The sequence below is a fragment of the Camponotus vicinus genome, unplaced genomic scaffold (genome assembly GCF_025532165.1).
Source record: "Camponotus vicinus isolate PSW18456_S1 unplaced genomic scaffold, iyCamVici1.0 SCAF_1, whole genome shotgun sequence".
NCBI lineage: Eukaryota > Metazoa > Arthropoda > Insecta > Hymenoptera > Formicidae > Camponotus > Camponotus vicinus.
In genome coordinates this window covers 30,875,319-30,893,672 of record NW_028141945.1, presented here as the reverse complement: position 1 = coordinate 30,893,672, position 18,354 = coordinate 30,875,319, and the positions used below count along the sequence as shown (strand labels likewise).

Below are 18,354 nucleotides of genomic sequence, written 5' to 3'. Positions count from 1 at the left end.
ATGTTATTTGGACAATTACGCAATGAGGCGGGAATGTAATTGTATACATAATATTCCGGGAAAAATGCAGGTATTGTTACACAGTGGATTTCAGAGAGTTAATTTTGTGCCAAAGAGTTAATTTTGTCATATTTTCACAGTTGTAATGGAGATACATGTGTGTACTTTGAATGAATCAACAAGTAATATAGAAAACTCATGTTTTATCCTTTAATTAAATATCATTAAATATGCAGAAATCATCTTAGCATTCAACCTTCAGAATAGATTATTAGATAACGTGAATCATACTGAAGCATACGTTCATATAATTTCTTTATACGTCTAGATTTCATCAGCAAGATACTTGCACTTCCCTCTTTATCTGGAATATTCGAGGTGAATGAACTCGATCGCGCAAAATCTTTCGTTATCGCGGAAAATTTCAAAGTTCACGAAAACAATGACGGGAAGTAAATTGATTGCGGTGTGAAGGTGAGATAGGCGTAATGTACAATGTCCTCTTATCGGCGATATCTGTATGATATAACTCTTATTTTATGAAAGATAGCGGATCTCGTAATAAATAAAATCCGGGAAAATGATAAATTACAGAATGCGATTCCCATTAATGATGACAAACGTAACGTTCGTGTACAATGAATCATATATGTATATATGTATTCGCTTTCATATGTATATATATCTCTAATTGTATACATATTTATGAGACGCCGGGAAACTGCCTGCTGCGTCTTTGATGGACCTCACGAAAGTTTGTTCACGTTACATTTTTTTCGACTACAGCTTCGAGAAAGTCGAATGTACTGGTCAATGTCCCGACGAGCAATCGCATATTACGTAGAGGGGATTGCATTTACAGCAATCGAAGACGAAAGAAGAAATTTCTTCGCGAAATGATGCTGGTAGAAATTCGTATGACGATTTCATGAGAAATTCCCGAACCTATAACCGACTTAAGGACTTGATGATATCGTATTCTTTTGGCGATAAAATATATATGCGATTTTAAATCGAGCTTCATGACTTGTTTTAACCGTACTTATCTAAATGCAGCAGTAATTTTAAATGGATAAGATTAAAATTAATTGTAATATAGAGAAATCTCATAAGACGAAATAATATAACAAAAATTATATATGTGATCATCAGAAAGATATGATCTATTTTTCTTAAAAATTTTTAATTAAAAGAATAATTAAAAGAAATAATTAACTTCTCTTCTTTAATTCGCTTTAAAATATATATTTTGACAATATAAATTATTATTATAACTATTATATCATCCTAATAAAAATTTAAATAAAATTTCAATTATACGCTAAAATTTATCAGATTTTATATTACACAGCACATAGTACATGATTTTTAATAAATAAGGTATTATCAGAGAAGCGAGAAGAAGCGAGTCGAAAAAAACAGCGCATGATTTATACTAGATGACCTTCAAAATGTTACTTATGCAATTGTCAGCGAGATATGCACCGGTCTCTTTATTTCTATCGATTATCATATCCAATACTGGCCTTGACCTAAACATGTGTACAGTTAGTTATAAATGAATGAGATTAAAGAATCCTTAGTCGCGCTTCGAGCTGAATATACAACAGTTACCTTCTCTGTATATCTTTGACGCGCTCGTTTCAGATCTATGATCTAACAGTGACTGATGGAATGAATGAATGAATCGTAGTCGATTTAAAGCTGCGATTATAATCTCGAGTTATAATTTCGGCAGACATGCAAAGAGCAGCGGATCCTTCATGCGAAATCTCTGAGATTGTCTTTGGCGATTTCTTACACGTTTCGTAATTCTCGACATTGGTCAAGTTTTCTAAAAGAATTTTTATTTTCTAAGGCTAGGCCCTGAAAACTACTTTTAAAATCATATATTATCTTTTTGAAGTCTTGACGATTATCGAATTTTTAAAATTTGGCTTCTTTCTTGGCATAAGTTTCTTATGAATTTTAGGCATTTTATATGGCCTTGACTTCAGGTAAAACACTTTAAATTCTTTTAGGCCCAATTCCACAACTCACTTTAATCGAAATTTAACTCGTTAAAGGAAGATTTACATTGCGTCCCAAATCCATAGTATCCAATCGGACGTCATACATCGGACATTGAACGTAATGTAAATCCTCCTTTAACCTTTAGAGGGCCGGAAAACCACTATAGTGGCTCACTCCGTGATCGGTACTTTGTATATGATAAATATGCAATATAAGATACATTTTTTATCAATTTTATCAATTTTTTTTTTATCAATTTTCTTTGGAGAATTTGGTACTTCAAATGCCGGCCCTCTAAAGGTTAACGAGCTGAACTTCAATTAGAATAAGTTGTGGAAGTGGGCCTTAGCGATAATATTAATCAGTAGATGATTGACATTATCGAAGGTATACAAGATTCATAATGCATGCATTAAAAACGATTAGGGTTTAATGAACCAATTGGGTGATTTCAGTATTATTTTTATTTCACTTGTAATGATATTCTATCAATTTTATTCCATTAGTAATGTTAGAATCTGAAAAATAAATTTTCAGTCAAGAAAAGTATCATCGTCATATTCTAGGGCCGTGTATAAAATAGTTATTGATCGTTCTTAATAGACAAAATATCGATAATTGATAAAAGTGATTCTTGAATAGATCCTGATTAAATCACACCTTAACTTTTAATCCCTAAAAAGCATGAGAATTAGAACATTATCATATTAGTAATAAAAGAATAAATTTGCTTGTCTAATCTCCAATATAAATATATTTCACAAGCTACTATTTTTATGCACATTATAAAATTCACTTTAAATTATTAAAGCTGACCTTCATTTTTGTCGCGATCTGTCCTTTTCAATTTAAAAGATAAGAAAAATGACTGCACACCTTCATGTTGAGAGACACTTTGTATATATAATTAACTAAATAAAAGAATTATCAAAATTATCAAGACATGTATCAAAATATATCAAGATTAATAAAATCCTATTTTATAAAACTTAATTTCCAGTTTAAAATAAAAATTTTATATATATATATATATATATATATATATATATATATAATTTTTTTCACTTTTTTTTTTTAATTTTTCGTTAAAATTTAAATATTAGCTTTTAAAGAAAAAGTGAAAAAAAATTATGCGTTAATTTTGTCCAGGAGTATATATATATATATATATATATATATATATATATATATATATATATATATATATATATATATATATATATATGAGACTTCTCATTGATATTGTATGATTGATATCAAATATAATGGAGCAACGGAGACATGTTTCCGTCAACGTTTCCATCAATTGCTGTCAACTGCCTTGGATCAACTTCCGCAGGTTTGTTTCCCAGATTCGTTTCGCTCACCATTATCGAATTCCTGGCTGCGGCGGTCGTACCGAGCTTCTTCCCACTCTCTGACGGCGTTTCTCTCCGTGTATGCGTAATCCTCGCTACCGTCGATAAGAGGAGATCCGAGATGGCCAGTGTCGGAGGAGTTCGGAATGCCTCCCTTACTCCCAACATGCGACCGCTTCGTATATATAAGTGAACCGACGCGCTGGCAGAACATAATCCACAGTCACAGTCGCAGTTTTGAGTTTTGTTACTTTTTAACAGTCGCGGATGCGCGACATTCGTTCGCACGTGGCATCGCAAGGACACACGCTTCCGCACAAAACACGTGCTTCCGCGACGACGACGACGACGACAGGACGCTGCGCACCCCTTTCGAGCGCCTGCCTCGCAACGAGGCGAAATCCGGCCAATATTTGTTTTTTTTTCATCTTTCTCGTTCGAGTAAAACTTTATTGCGCGAGACACAACCCCCTTGTCTTCCAAATCGCGAGAAGAATTGCCAAACGTCGTCTAATAACGCTGAGATAATTCTGTTAATAGTAAAAAAGGTATGAGAGAATTAATTGTTGTTGACTTGTGAAATATAATAAAGACTAGAAAGTTTATCTTGAAAGAGATAAGAAATAAAATATGTATGTTGTATGAATCAATTTTTATTCGAGCCTGCCTATCTCTGACTAATTTCTTTCGAATATATAAGAAGGAAGACAAATAAAAGAAGCTTTAATATAACTAGTATTCAAATAGAAGGAAGAAAAAACGAAAAGAAAAGATGGAATTAATGCATTCAAGATGGGGAATATGTATGATTCTCTTTTTGAGTCTGATAACAGTGATGGAAGTCTGCGGAAAGAGACCGGATATTACCCTTGGGGAAGTCCTCACGAAATCCTTCATACCCCGAGATTCCGCCTCACCGAAATGCATCCACGACAGCCAAATTTATCTCGATGCACTTAAAAAATATACACCATGGGCACTTCAAAGTGAGTAAAATTAAAAATCGATACATTAATCAATATATTAATTAAGTATATACACAGCCTTTCGGATTCTACTACATACAATCTAAATTTGAATAATTATTAATTTTAAGATTAGATTCTTCATATTTATTATATTTATTATATATTTCTTATCTCTATATTTTGTAATTTTGATAAATTAAAATAATTTTGATTCTTCTCGGATAATAATCAATTTACTTAGAGTTTTTATTAAAATGTATATACTTGTCTCGCGTTTCTTAAGCTATTTCTGGCTTATTTAAGAAAACTTCGAAAAACTTAACATATATAATTTTTATATATATTGAAATATTTCAGAATTCATATATTCTACTCATATACGAACACTATTTCGAATATATTTTTCGTTATATTGATAATTATTATTATATATCTAAATTGAGATTATATTAATATTAATATTATATTTATTTTATTATTCGGAAAGTAAGTCGGTTGCAATAAATAGATTAAGAGTGTTATCCTCTTAGATTTAAAACAGAGGAAAAAAAGCAACCGACTTACTCTCCAAATAATAAAATAAATATAATATATATATATATATATATATATATATATATATATATATATATATTAAACTACATAATATTATATTTAATTTTTTAAAGAGCGCGTTCCTTATCTAAAAATTTAAAATAAAAATCTAATTTAATAATTATCTTTCATGTAATAGTGTTCTATGCATATTTCGTAATGACTGTGATTTTTTCTCTCTGTGTATGTGAAAATAACTCGAGTTCTTGAACGGAAGAAGGTTAACGCGAGGAGAAAAACGTTATATAATCTTTACGTATTGTTATGCGCTGTAAGATCACGAAATGATTGCGATTATGCCACCACATTTAATCGTTCAATGTAATTATCGGACATTGCACGCACAATTATCTCTTTCTTTTGTGAGAAATTATCGGGAGATATCGCGGAACACGTGGAATACGTATCGCTAATTAACAGATATCGATCTCTTTCGATAAAAAAAAAGAGAGATCGATCGATCGCGAGCGATAACTATGGAAATTATATTTCTTCCCGTTAGTTCAATGTACTTTGGTAAACGAGGATGGGTTGTGCAAAAGTGAGATGTCGTAAAGTTTTACATCATCTTTTTAGATTTGCAGAAGGTCTCGAATAAATTTCGATCGTCGACATTTTAATTGCATGATTTCGAGACAGATACGTCCAGATCGACATCAAATATAGATGCATTCGAGAAAGATGATATCGATATGAAGTTGGATGTATGATCGAAAGAACCTTGTATCCATTTTTGCGAACGCGAATTATCGTTTCTATGACACTTGGACTAGCACAGATTAACGAATGACATTGATCTGATTGATATTAATAGCGTAAATGTCAATCGGTGACAGCATCGGCTGTTACAAGATGGTTAACCCACGCGTCGTCGTTGACGTGGATCCCGCTATTATGGATCATCGCTGAATAGATCATTGTTGTTTTGTGTTCTATGACATCTCTTATCTCGTCAGGGATAATTATTTAGCGGATATGTTTACTATTGTTCATACGTCAATGCGCAAACATAGTATTTAAATAATATCCATATAAACACTAATGTACTTTTATTCCTTTTAACATTAGTGCCAAATAAATTTTTTCATCCTCGAAAAATATATAAAATATATTTCCATTAAAAATATGTATATATGTATGCCGACTGTTACATATAAATATATATATATATATATATATATATATATATATATATATTTAATGTTCAAAAAAATTTGAATTGTTTAATAGCAAAGAACAGATATTTATTAATGAAATTGTTGATTGATTAATAATTATCAATTAAATCAAGAGTAAATTACTTAATTGAATATGTGTATCTCAAGAAGTATTTAATAGCAGAAAAAATAGATTGATCAGTTTACTGAATATTTTAGAAATTAGATAAATATTTAGAGCTGAAGATAAATATTTAGAGAAAGAAAATTAATTATCACTGTTTCTCAGAATTCCTCCTACTTCTTAATTATAAATTTATTGTGAAATTAACAGCTTCTATAATTGTATTCTAAAATATATTGTATTCTAAAATATAATTTTTTTATATTTTTACGTCTAATTTAAAATTACGAAAAACAATATCGAATGAAAAATACCAAAAAGACGGATTCTCCAAGGACCGGCGCGGCAATCTCTTGCGATGCTTGGACGAGGATTATTAGCGTTAAAGCGCGCTGTTGAAGAAAAAAACAATTAACGATTCATCGCGCGTAGAAACAATAATATTGACCGATGTAATTGGTATGTGCGTCGTACGCGCGAGACCAAACTGGGTCAGCAAGATGCATCCACGAGGCCGATGACCGTCCTTGTGTATCAGGGATCGTCTGTGATTGATCGGTCGATCTTTTCCTGGCCTGTAGATCGCTTAATTACTGGTCCGACTAGTTTGCGCGATTCTTCGACCATTGTTTGTATAAGGAACATGTGTAATTACAAGTGGATTTCGAGCGTCAAGAATTCAGAAACGCTCATAAGCCCCTTTTCTGCAAACATTCACATTTTAGAAATAAAAAATATCTTACATTTTATCTTTTAGCTATTTTTTATTCGTTAAGTTTCTTATCAGGAGTTGAAGTTAACCGAGGACATTGACATCGCCTATCGTGTAATCTATATAAAAAAAAATGCTCGCTATCGCACGTTCGGGATTAATTAAAATCCGAAAGAGCACGAGCTATAATTTTTCGGTACAAAGTCTTATTCTTTCTTCGATTTAATCAATCGTTTTGCAGCGCACGATTCCGCGGATCGTTACCGTATCAGCGTATCGCGCGATGCACTTCCGCAGCTAATGCACTCGCGACATTGACGCTACACAGCGCGATCATAGAAGCGGTACCAAAGGATCGCCTTGAAATCACATTCGTCCGTGTATACATTGCGGGAGATGAGTAATAATATAAATCATAGAGCATGACGCAGTTCTCTCAGTACGGTTTAATAATTTATCGTTATTCTTAGAGAATTGAACGCAACTTTGATCAACGCAAATATCTGTTTCAGCTCCTCATATCTTCTGCCGCAATTGAATTTAATCGATCGTACATTAAGAGACCTTTCCTCAAACTAATTTGCTTATCATGAGGAAAATAAGAGGATATATAAGTGGAAGGCTTGAAGATTTGAATAAATCTTAATCATGTATTAACTGTAAAATCGTAGAAAGCGAGATAGATTTCAAAACATCACTAGATCAACATCCATAGAAAGCATACAAGATAAATTGATAGAAAGTCGAAAATTACAGCGACAAAGTTGAAACATTCTTTAATGATTTCAATTTTATTTTTTGTTTAAAAATACATATTATGGTAATGTGTGTTTTATGTTCGATGTACAAAGCAACAGGGGCATTTATATATTCTGTAACGATGACAGAGAATTTAATAAGCGACTAACCTTTGTGAGGGAATCCATATTAGATCGACATCTTTAACGATTATCCTCTTTAATTGAGTTTGTAATAATAATTCCGGATATTCGAACGTGAGAAAAAATGATGCTAGCCGATTGTGGCATGGATTGAGGACAGAAGAACGCCTTGACTACACCTGCGCCTGTTTCAACCGGTTTTAAACTGTGTGTTTATTACAAACGATGCGGGGGGGCCGCAATTGTTAAATGTCAAAGCCGGAATGTCTGAATGTCGTAATAGCCGGAAAAACGCTACAATGAGCAACGCATCGATAGTAGATTGGCAGTAGCAAGCTTTGCAAAGTGGAATTAATGCGGACTGAAGATTACTCTCAAGATTCTCTCTCTCCATCAAATCTTCTTTCACGTCTCTTGTAGCATCTTTTTTCCGCGTCACTTTTATCGTAGCTGAGACGAAATATTCGTTAAAAATTTTGTATGAGATAAACATTAAATACTTATTAAAGTTTTTTCAAAAATCGCAACGACAGCTCCGATCTTCCATTGCAAAGCTGAAAAGAGAGCTTGCTTTCGCTCGTTAAAATTTCTATCTGATTATTAATGATACTACAGTTCTCTCTCTTCTTTGTGAAGAACAGAGATTCGATGCTCTTTCTTTGTTGCAGTGTACGACGCTTCGGCTAAAATACCATCCGGCATAATCACTGGCAATTATATACAGCTGGGCAATTTCGACGAATGCTTACTCGTGAAGAATGAACATGGCTTCGTCGGGCAAGCTTGCACCGTGGCGGTGACATTCGAGATAGCCGCGGATGACGGTACGCCAAGACAGAAGTTGGACTTAGGAGATTTACTCGTGAATGTCGCGATCGCATCAGTAAGTTTGTATTAATGCTGTAGATTTTATCGTACAAAAATCTATATGTCAAAATTTATAAGTTTCTCTAAATATATCAACTGTCATAAATAACTTGAATATGTCCAAAAATATTCTTAATTTTCAAGGAAATATGAACACTTTAAATCTTAAAAGGACGATATAAAATAGTTTATCTAATAATATAAGAGAGATGTATAATTTCTTCTATAAATAAAAAACTACTAAAAAATAATTTACATTTAGAAATACTAAATTTTATAATTATATAAATTTAGATGTATTAATTAGGGATAAATCAAATTTAATTTCTAAATATGAGATGCAATATTTTAATTTTTATTTAATATTAATTAATTTTATTTAGTTAAATTTTCTTTGTTTGCAAGAACATTTATTCTAAATCTGAGCAAAAAATATAATTTTATTTATTCGATAAACAAAAAAAGAATAAAAACCATAAATAAAAACAAATAAAAAAAGTAAATAAAATAAATAAAATAATGGTCCAGTTAAATATTTTGATATATCTTGTGACATAGAATGCGACAAAATGGAGGTCTGGTATGACGGTCGATTACACATGGATGTGGTGCGTTCCATCCACGTGTAATCATAAAGAAATTCAAGATGCTGTGGAGTTCGCACTTGCTTCACTGAAAGTAAAAGAGCGTGTAGGCATGATTGTTAGAGTTTCTAAAGAATCATGTCAAACCATAGAGAGCGTTAATTCAACGTGGGATTATGCTGATTTCGGTTTTATGTAAATACAACTATTCGATTATTCAAGTATCAATTTTTCCATAAAATTTATAAGTAACGAAAATTTCTGAAATTTTAGACTAGTCGTTGCATTTATCTTAATCCTGGTTATAGCCAGTACGACATATGACATTGCGAAATCGTATTGGGATATTACATCGGATCCAAAAGGTATCTATATAATAGCATATACATATAATAAAAATATATGTGCTTTTTATACACTATATAATATACAGCGTATAAGACAATATACAATTTGCTCAATTGTCTTTAATATATTTAAAAATTTGGCCTTCGAGTTTTTCATAGTATTCAGAAATCATGATTATATTGATAATCAATCTTATATTATGCCTGTATGTGTAAGTATATCAATGTTTTAATTAATTAAAAATTTATTAACATTCATAATTTGGATGCTATCAATCTATAACATTTTTTATTTTGTTACTTTGTCTTATCTGAATAATTTTTGTCATGTTCATTCTGAACTTCAATATGATTCAATATTTGCTTTTCTGCTCTCTTACCCGCTCTTATATCGTTCTATAAAATTCTGTACTTTTGCTGACGTTAAATATTTTGATTTAATTATTGCTTCATGAGATGAGGTCTTCCTACTTTTTTCCTCATGTTTTCAAATCTCAGTAAGGAAAGGATATCTTGAAAGAAGATAAAAGATAAACATTAAGAAAAAGAAATTTTGAAAGAAAATAAAAGATAAAGGATGTTTCCTGAATTAATAGTGATATGACTCTTTGTAGCTATCTTTACGTCATTTTCTTTGTATACAAATGGAAAGAATTTGTTACGGACAGATAGACACCGAGAGTCTATTAGCTGTCTAGATGGTATACGTTTTATCTCCATTTGTTGGATAATGTTTGGGCATACATATTACATGGCGGTAACTGGTATCAAAATGAACCTTACGCAGATTCGACAAGTAAGTGCCTAATAGTTTTATAGCTTTTTTACGAATTGGCAGCGAAAATTATCTATCTATTATCCAATTTCTATTATCAACAAAGAATTTATTTAAAAAATTTTTTAAATATATATAATTTTAAAAAATCGCCTTATCCGTTCACGTATAATTATAAAAATCTGCACCCCTTAATTTTTGACATTATTTTTGTTATCACAAAAAAGATGCATCACTATTGGAACAACATGCTGGTACTCAACGGAAACATCGTCACAGATACTTTCTTTCTTCTGAGTGGCACTCTGCTTTCCTACACTGAATTATTGAAGAAGGAACGAGCCTCAAAATGGCGTTTCGATTTGATAGGACTTTATATTCATCGTTATATAAGGTACGTAAATGTATAAATAAACTATAGCCTTTTTCGCACAATCCTCGACAATTTAAGTTTCAAATCTTCAAAAGTTTCAATCATTTAAATTCTTTGTTGATAATAGAAATTGGATAATAGATACATAATTTTCGTTGCCAATTCGTAAAAAATGTAATATGTATGCCCATATATTATCCAACAAATACATCTTACTCTAGATTTTAAAATTATATTTATAGATATTATATGTATAATATTAATCTAAATAAGTAAATTATATGATTTTATTTTTTTTATTATCGTATTATTAGATATTTCTATTTTTTCTTTTATATATTTTTCAAATTTTTGCGTATATCTTGTTTTTCTTTCGATATATCTTTTCAGATTGACACCAGCCTATGCGATGATGGTAGGCTTCTATGCCACATTGTTATATAAAATCGGAACGGGACCGATTTGGGACAAATGTGTTCGTAACGATACAAATTTTTGCCGCAAGAATTGGTATATAAATCTTCTTTACGTTAACAATTTCGTCAACGTGGCAGACATGGTAAATTATTTCTTTGATTAAGGCTTTTTTAAATGCATGTTCTTTACTATATATCTTTTCATTATTAATCATCGTATTAAATATAATGTCGATTGTGTATGTTGAACTATAATTAATGATTATTTTCCGTATAGTCGAAGAATTGTAGATGTGTGACATGGCACAATCTATATAAGTGCTATTTATCTTTTCGTTGTCCATGTAATATATTCTTATTATTTTTTAGCTATTTATTATTCTTTTTAGTATAAATTTATTAAATCTTTTCCATATTGTGAAGATGCAATCCTTTTCTTACTTTTTTTACGTTTATTTCTAGTGCATGCCTCAATCTTGGTATCTTTCGGTTGATATGCAGCTTGTTTGGCTATCGCCGCTTGTACTTTATCCTATGCTGAAGTTCAGGAGCCTCTACCGCAACATTATTTTCATTTTTTGCTTTCTCCTCTCGATCTTAGTGCCGTTTGCTATAACATTTGCACATCAGCTAACGGGTACAATGCTTTACTACAAGAAGTGAGTGTAAAATTTCAATTCAATTTTTTGTTTAAAAATTATTTTACTAAAAAATTTTTATTTGAGAATATTTTTCAAAATATGATAAATCCTCCAAATTATTTATTTTTAATTTAACTTAAATATTTTATGTGTATTTAGTATTAAATACACATAAAATATTTAAATTTTATTATCATAATATGTAATTTAGATGTATATTGTGTAATTTTTTTTCTATAATTGAAAAAATCTTCATGAGTTTAGATGGCAGTTATCAAATAATCATAAAATTTTATATTATCTTACGTTCTTTTGAATTATATTTTATTGACAAAAATCGTATAAAATTTTTTGCCACATTTAATTATTTAATTTAATAATCTCTAAAAAGGGAATGTCATATTTCGTAGCCCAATGGACGTAGTCCAAGTGTACTTAGAAATTTATACAAAAGTATATACTAGATTTGGGTCTTATATCGTTGGATTAGGCCTTGGATATATCTTATACAAGACACGATCCAAAGTCAATATGCCTGTTGTAAGTATTATTTATACATATATAATTAGTTTTAATATATTTATGCTTTTCTATATCTATCTATTTTCTTACTCATTATTATATATTATATTTTGATCAAAAAATGAAATTGACAAAATTTAAAAATAGATTACAATCATTTTCTTAATAATTCATATTATATATATGTATATTTGTATATATGTGTATATATATTTTTTTCTTATTTATAGACATATATATTTATATATATTTATATATTATATATATTTATATATTTATATATACTTTAAATTTTAAGAAAAAATAAAATAGATATATTACTATCGTATGTTATACGTTTTTTACGCACAGAACTACGTGATTTCCGGTTGGCTGATTGCCATTCTGATCGGTTTTGCAGCCATTTTCGGACCGCGTGGCATGTATTTTGACGATCATATCTACAATAGATTGGAAGCAAGTTTTTATGCAGGTTTCCATCGACAGAGCTTCGCGTTATCAGTCGCTTGGATTATTTTTTGCTGTGTGCACGGTTATGCAGGTAATTAAAATATGCGCGCTCATGAGATAATTACTAAACCGGATTACGTCAACATTTTAGCATTTACCGAAACTTCTCTTTGCTTATGCTGTTCATTTTTTCAAGGTCCCGTGAATCATTTCCTCTCTTGGAGCGGATGGATACCGCTCAGCAAATTGACTTACTGCGCTTATTTGTGTCATTATATTTTCCTAATATACGACAACGGAGTCACTCGTACCGACGGCAATTTAACAACAATAAATGTAGTGAGTAAGAGAAATCAAAACCTTTTTTTAAAAATATTTTCATAGAAGTATATACATATATATAAGAAAGATAGATGTATATAATAAATTATTTATTGTTGGTTAATTAGATTATTTCTGAGATAAGAATTTCATAACATATTTATCTTTATTCACACAAGATACAATATCTAATAGTTAATGATAATTAATGATAATCAATAATAATTAAATCATATAATTTAATTTTTCTAAATATAATATAATAAAATAGAAATAAAAAAATTAACTTCAAAATAGCTTAAATTTTGATGTATATTAGTATATTATATTTTATCATCGTTTATGATTAACGTATATAATTAATGATTTTTCTTGTAAAATTTTTATTGTTGCATTTGATTTAATTTGAAGTTTTTAATTTATATATGAAGGCAATATTATATCATTTCCTTATCTTAGATGATATGATATTATAAAATATAATTAAATCTCAAACGTAATAATAAAAAAGAAACAATAATAACTTTTCTCATTTATTTTGTTAGCTACGCACATTTTTCGCCAATTTGATGCTCACGATGATACTATCAGTGTTATGGAGCCTCTGTTTCGAGATACCCTTTATGAACATGGATCGTATTCTTTTCTCTGGCCGAAAACATCAGAATTACAAATACAAGACGGAATCCGATAAGGAAATCTGTGAATCGAAGAACGAGCCTCCAATTTCATATATTAATCATGGTTTAGAGAACGATATTGTGCACGGCGATCTTACAAAAATCGCTGATGAAAATCGCGAGAATAGCGTAGTAGATGAAGAAGCAGAGACAAATCGCAGTAACACTAAATGCGACGACGCACAGAATGTGGATATTGACAAAAAAAAATCCGCTCATATCAACATTGATTTTTACTGCATTCAAGATGAAGACTCGAGTTCGAGTGAAAAATAATTATTGTTAGTTAACATCGAGCTTGCTGATGGCATAAAACTAAGTCATTATTTAAAAAATAAAAATTATTATATGACATGGTTTGTGTGTGATAAAAGCTATAAATCAGAAATATCCAATTATATAACAAGAGAAATAAGGTATAAAAACATATATAGGGTGTCAGGACTATGTTGCCAAAAAAAAGCTCTTGTAGCTTACCTCGAGAGCTTTTCAAAATACTATATATATACTATATATACTAATAATAAAATATTTTTTCATCGAGTACTTTTCGAGTTATGAGGCTTGAAATAATTTCTTAATTTTTACATAAATCATAAAATATCTAGTAAAATATTCATTTTTCGATTATCTTACCTTAATACTTTTATGTACAAAATAACGAGAGGAATCAATTGATGTAAAGAAAACACATAATTGTTTCGACGAAAAAATATGTAATTTGCAATTAACAATATATTTTTTCGTCAAAACAATTATGTGTTTTCTTTTACCAATTGATTCCTCTCGTTATTTTGTACATAAAAGTATTAAGGTAAGATAATCGAAAAATGAATATTTTACTAGATATTTTATGATTTATGTAAAAATTAAGAAATTATTTCTAGCCCTGACACCCTGTATATAAGTATATATGTAATAATAATATATAATATATAATAATAATATATAATAATATATAATATATAATAATATATAATAAGAAAGAACTTTAAAGAGAGAACTATTATAGATTTTGTTTAGAATATATATCAGTAAAATATATTATATCGATAAGTATATAGTATTAGCTAAAAATGTTTCATAAACTAAGGAAATCAAGTCATATATATATATATATATATATATATATATATATATATATATATACAGGGTGTCCGATTCGTGAGGGACCAAACGAAAAGTGATGATAGATTGGGTCAAACTAAGAAGAAAAGTCCTCTACCATTTTGCAAAATTCGCAATAATTATTAAGTAATAAGCAAAAATGAAGGTTACCTTTAATTTTTTAAATGGAACCTTCTATTTTTTATTATGTATTCTTATAGCTTATCTCGAGAGCTTTCCAAAACACTATAATAAAGTATTTCTTCATTGAGTACTTTTTGAGGTATGAGGCTTGAAATTATTTCTTAATTTTACATAAACCATAAAATATCTAGTAAAATATTCATTTTTCGATTATCTTACCTTAATACTTTTATATGCAAAATAATGAGAGGAATCAATTGGTGTAAAAAAAAAAACATAGTTGTTTTTAAGAAAAAATATGTAATTGTTAATTGCAAATTACATTTTGTGTGTGTATATGACTTGATTTCCTTAGTTTATGAAACATTTTTAGCTAATATTATATACTATATATATATATATATATATATATATTTTTTTTTTTTTAATGGATAATTATATAAGAGAGAATATTATTTCTCTATTTTATCAATTTATAATAATATTAATGTTTTATGAGTATAATATGATTATTGTGATAAAGCGATATACAATTATTTTTAATTAATTAAGAAAATATGCTAGATTATATATTGTAAGATTTTCGCGCAAAGAGAATGTAACTTTTTGATGTAACAAGAGTGAAAGCGCGAGCACCGATTTATCGATGTTACTTGCAGTATTAAATCAAGACAGTTATAATCAAAAGATGCATTTAAATTTACACTATACAAAAATAAAACTTAGAAATTACTTAAAGAAGCTTCTCTTACAAAATTGTGAGCATATTATAGCTTATACTCTAAATAATAATAATATACTAACAGGAAGAAAAGAGTATAAGAAACATTATCTCATACTCTATCTATCTAACTTTTTATTTTTATCATCGAATTATTTTGATAAGGTGTGACGTAAATACTTTTTAATGTTTAACAGTTTCATTTAGACTATGAAAGCATTGTTTTTTCGTTTTATATATTATTTAAGTCAAAAATATTGTAAGTTATTCGCATGAATAACAGTACGAATGTTTTGATGAAACCTGTTCATGTGTATCATTTCGAATTGACTTGAGAAATCAACCCGTTATAATTCCGGAGTAAAGTTCATTGCCAATAACCCATATCGTTGTTGTATTGTTTATTTAGGCTCTTTACCTCTCACATTTCCCTTCTTTCACACGCGCAATGCGAACATATGTATTGTACCCTTTAAGAGAGAAGCGGCTAGTTTCTTTCTGAACAGATTCGAGCGCTTAGCGGCCCAAAAGTAAGTCGAGAAAAAATAACAATGCCGAGTCTGTGCGAAGTCTATGGAGAAGTAATCGATACCCCGACTCGATACCGTGACGAGACGGTCGAAGGAAAATTTGTCCTTTATTCGCTTTTCGTAAAAGATCATTGCTATCTAAAGAAAAAAATACTTTAGAAAGCGATAGTCGAAATATCGATCAAATGCTTAAGTGAAAAAAAGAGGAAACACTAAGCATGAATATATGTGGGAATTTAATGGCATCATTAACAGGCGAAGGGTTGATGCGAGAGCAATCGTAACACGTGTGAAAGACACCCCGGAGACACATTCGCTGCCATGGGAAAAAGAAGTGCGAATTTTCAGGAACCATTTAATATATGCTATTAAATTCGATTCAATTTGCAAAAATTTCTCGTGTTGATATAACATTTGATAAAATTTTGCTCACAGATTTATTTTATCATATTAAACTCGAAAAATCATGAGTTTAAAATTTTCTTCATTATATTATATCACACATATTTAAAAAGACATAAATTTATTTTTCTCGTTCCTAAAATCAAATAATTTAAAAAATTTTGATAATATAAAATATTTTAAAATATTTTGTAATGATGAGAGAGAGGAAGAGAATGTTAAAATTTGTATTTTGCTAAAATAAAGATCAATCTCACTCAATTCTATTCATTATTTCTTCTTAAATTAGTTTCTTTGTTATATAAATTTTATTAAATTATTATTATTTTATTAAATTATATTAAATTAAATTTTATTAAATTATTGTATTAAATTATTATTTATTAAATTATCTAAATACATATTTGCATATTTATTTATGAAATTATCACATATGCATATTTATTTAAAATATTTTCATCTATTTATTTAATTTGATTATCAATTAATTCATTTATCAAAGAAATTTACATGCAAATTTTCGTTCATTTAATCTAATTAAATTAATATCTAAGAATATTTTTCTAGTATTACATCTTTTACTTCTCGTCAAAGGGTTAACGCAACAATCGTAATTGGCCGATTGCACATTTGACGGCGGGGGCGCGTCTATATCTCAATGCATTTCATAATTGCAAAAGAATCGGTGGCATGTTGAGTCATTACGTGAATTAAGGGAAGCATGGGGAGGAAATTGTGCCGAGTATGGGGCACGGGTGCACGGAGTACAGTGGCATAGAGACGCGTTGCCCGATAGTGGCACCCTGTAGCGACAAACAGAGAGAATAGATTTCACTCGGGTCGTCATCCTCGAGGTAGCAAGTGGTCGACATCTGCGTGGCCATCGTTTTCCGCAATGAAAACGTAATGAAACGACTGCTGCCGCCGGGAGTTGGAGATATTTGCCTATTCTTTCTCCCGCGCTCTTTTTCCCTCGTTCGTTTCTTTTTTTTCACGCGCTATTAGCATGCACAATGAGATGCGTAAATGAATCGGCATAAGCATTATATTCCTCCACGACAGATAGTGTTTATATTTATAATATCATAGGCGCGTATGTGTGCCGTTGATTTATTATAATTAAGCTAAAGTGGGATGAAATCTAGATCTCGATTCAGATCTCGATCTGTTTCTCTTTATTCTATGATACTTATTTTTTGATAAATAGACAGAAATTATGTGGAAAATTTTATATTTATGTATTACAAAAATTTTAAATACATAAATTAATCAAAAAATATGATAAATTTAAAAGTTTATGCTAATAAAATTATAGTACCGATTCGAAAGTCTTTTTTTTGAATTAATCAAACTTACAAGAATCTCGGTCAATTTGCCTGAAAAATTATGTTATCGAAGGCACCAAAAGCGGAAGAGATTACAACGTCGCGACTCGCTTCCGTCGCGTGTTCTCCAATTTCGACAACACGAGACTGTTCTGTCGAAACTTGTGCAAAACGATCCCGAATCGATCGGAACGGAACAGTTCGGCGACTTGGCGCCAACCTTCCCGGACGATCCGGATGTTTCAGTGACCTCTGTGAGAGAAGATGTTGCCAAAGAATGTTTCTTTTCGGCGATGTCAAGCGGGACCAGCACGCGTCGCCATCGCACCCTGCAATAAAATG

At 30.0% G+C, this 18,354-nt stretch overlaps 1 protein-coding gene and 1 long non-coding RNA gene across 9 annotated transcripts in view; one reads left to right on the top strand and one right to left on the bottom strand.

The window, feature by feature from the left end:
* Window positions 1–3,251: 3,251 nt before the first annotated feature.
* The window catches only part of LOC145959725 (uncharacterized), a 39,889-nt gene continuing 24,786 nt past the window's right edge, over window positions 3,252–18,354 (bottom strand). Inside the window, exons 3-4 of one of the 3 annotated variants that reach the window (XR_014435148.1) lie at window positions 6,689–6,918; window positions 6,535–6,606 (exon numbers count right to left, since the gene is read on the bottom strand). This is a non-coding gene — a long non-coding RNA (uncharacterized LOC145959725). Of the gene's footprint in view, window positions 3,902–6,534; window positions 6,607–6,688; window positions 6,919–18,055; window positions 18,342–18,354 lie in introns of those variants that run through there. The other 2 variants (XR_014435154.1, XR_014435153.1) reach the window with 2 other exon arrangements.
* Window positions 3,333–14,135, top strand: LOC145959697 (nose resistant to fluoxetine protein 6). Of its 6 annotated transcripts, none has more exons than XM_083078802.1 (13): window positions 3,509–3,919; window positions 4,108–4,357; window positions 8,476–8,690; window positions 9,233–9,453; window positions 9,532–9,623; window positions 10,220–10,401; window positions 10,608–10,774; window positions 11,144–11,312; window positions 11,632–11,828; window positions 12,221–12,350; window positions 12,684–12,873; window positions 12,979–13,121; window positions 13,649–14,135. In XM_083078802.1, exons 1-13 carry the CDS (start codon window positions 3,518–3,520, stop codon window positions 14,057–14,059), a joined length of 2,769 nt encoding a protein of 922 aa, XP_082934928.1. In that variant the 5' UTR covers window positions 3,509–3,517; the 3' UTR covers window positions 14,060–14,135. The 6 variants fall into 6 exon arrangements, with proteins under 6 accessions (XP_082934955.1, XP_082934963.1, XP_082934928.1 ...); XM_083078821.1 differs by having other exon boundaries at window positions 3,510–3,919; window positions 4,205–4,357; XM_083078817.1 differs by having other exon boundaries at window positions 3,510–3,919; window positions 4,194–4,357.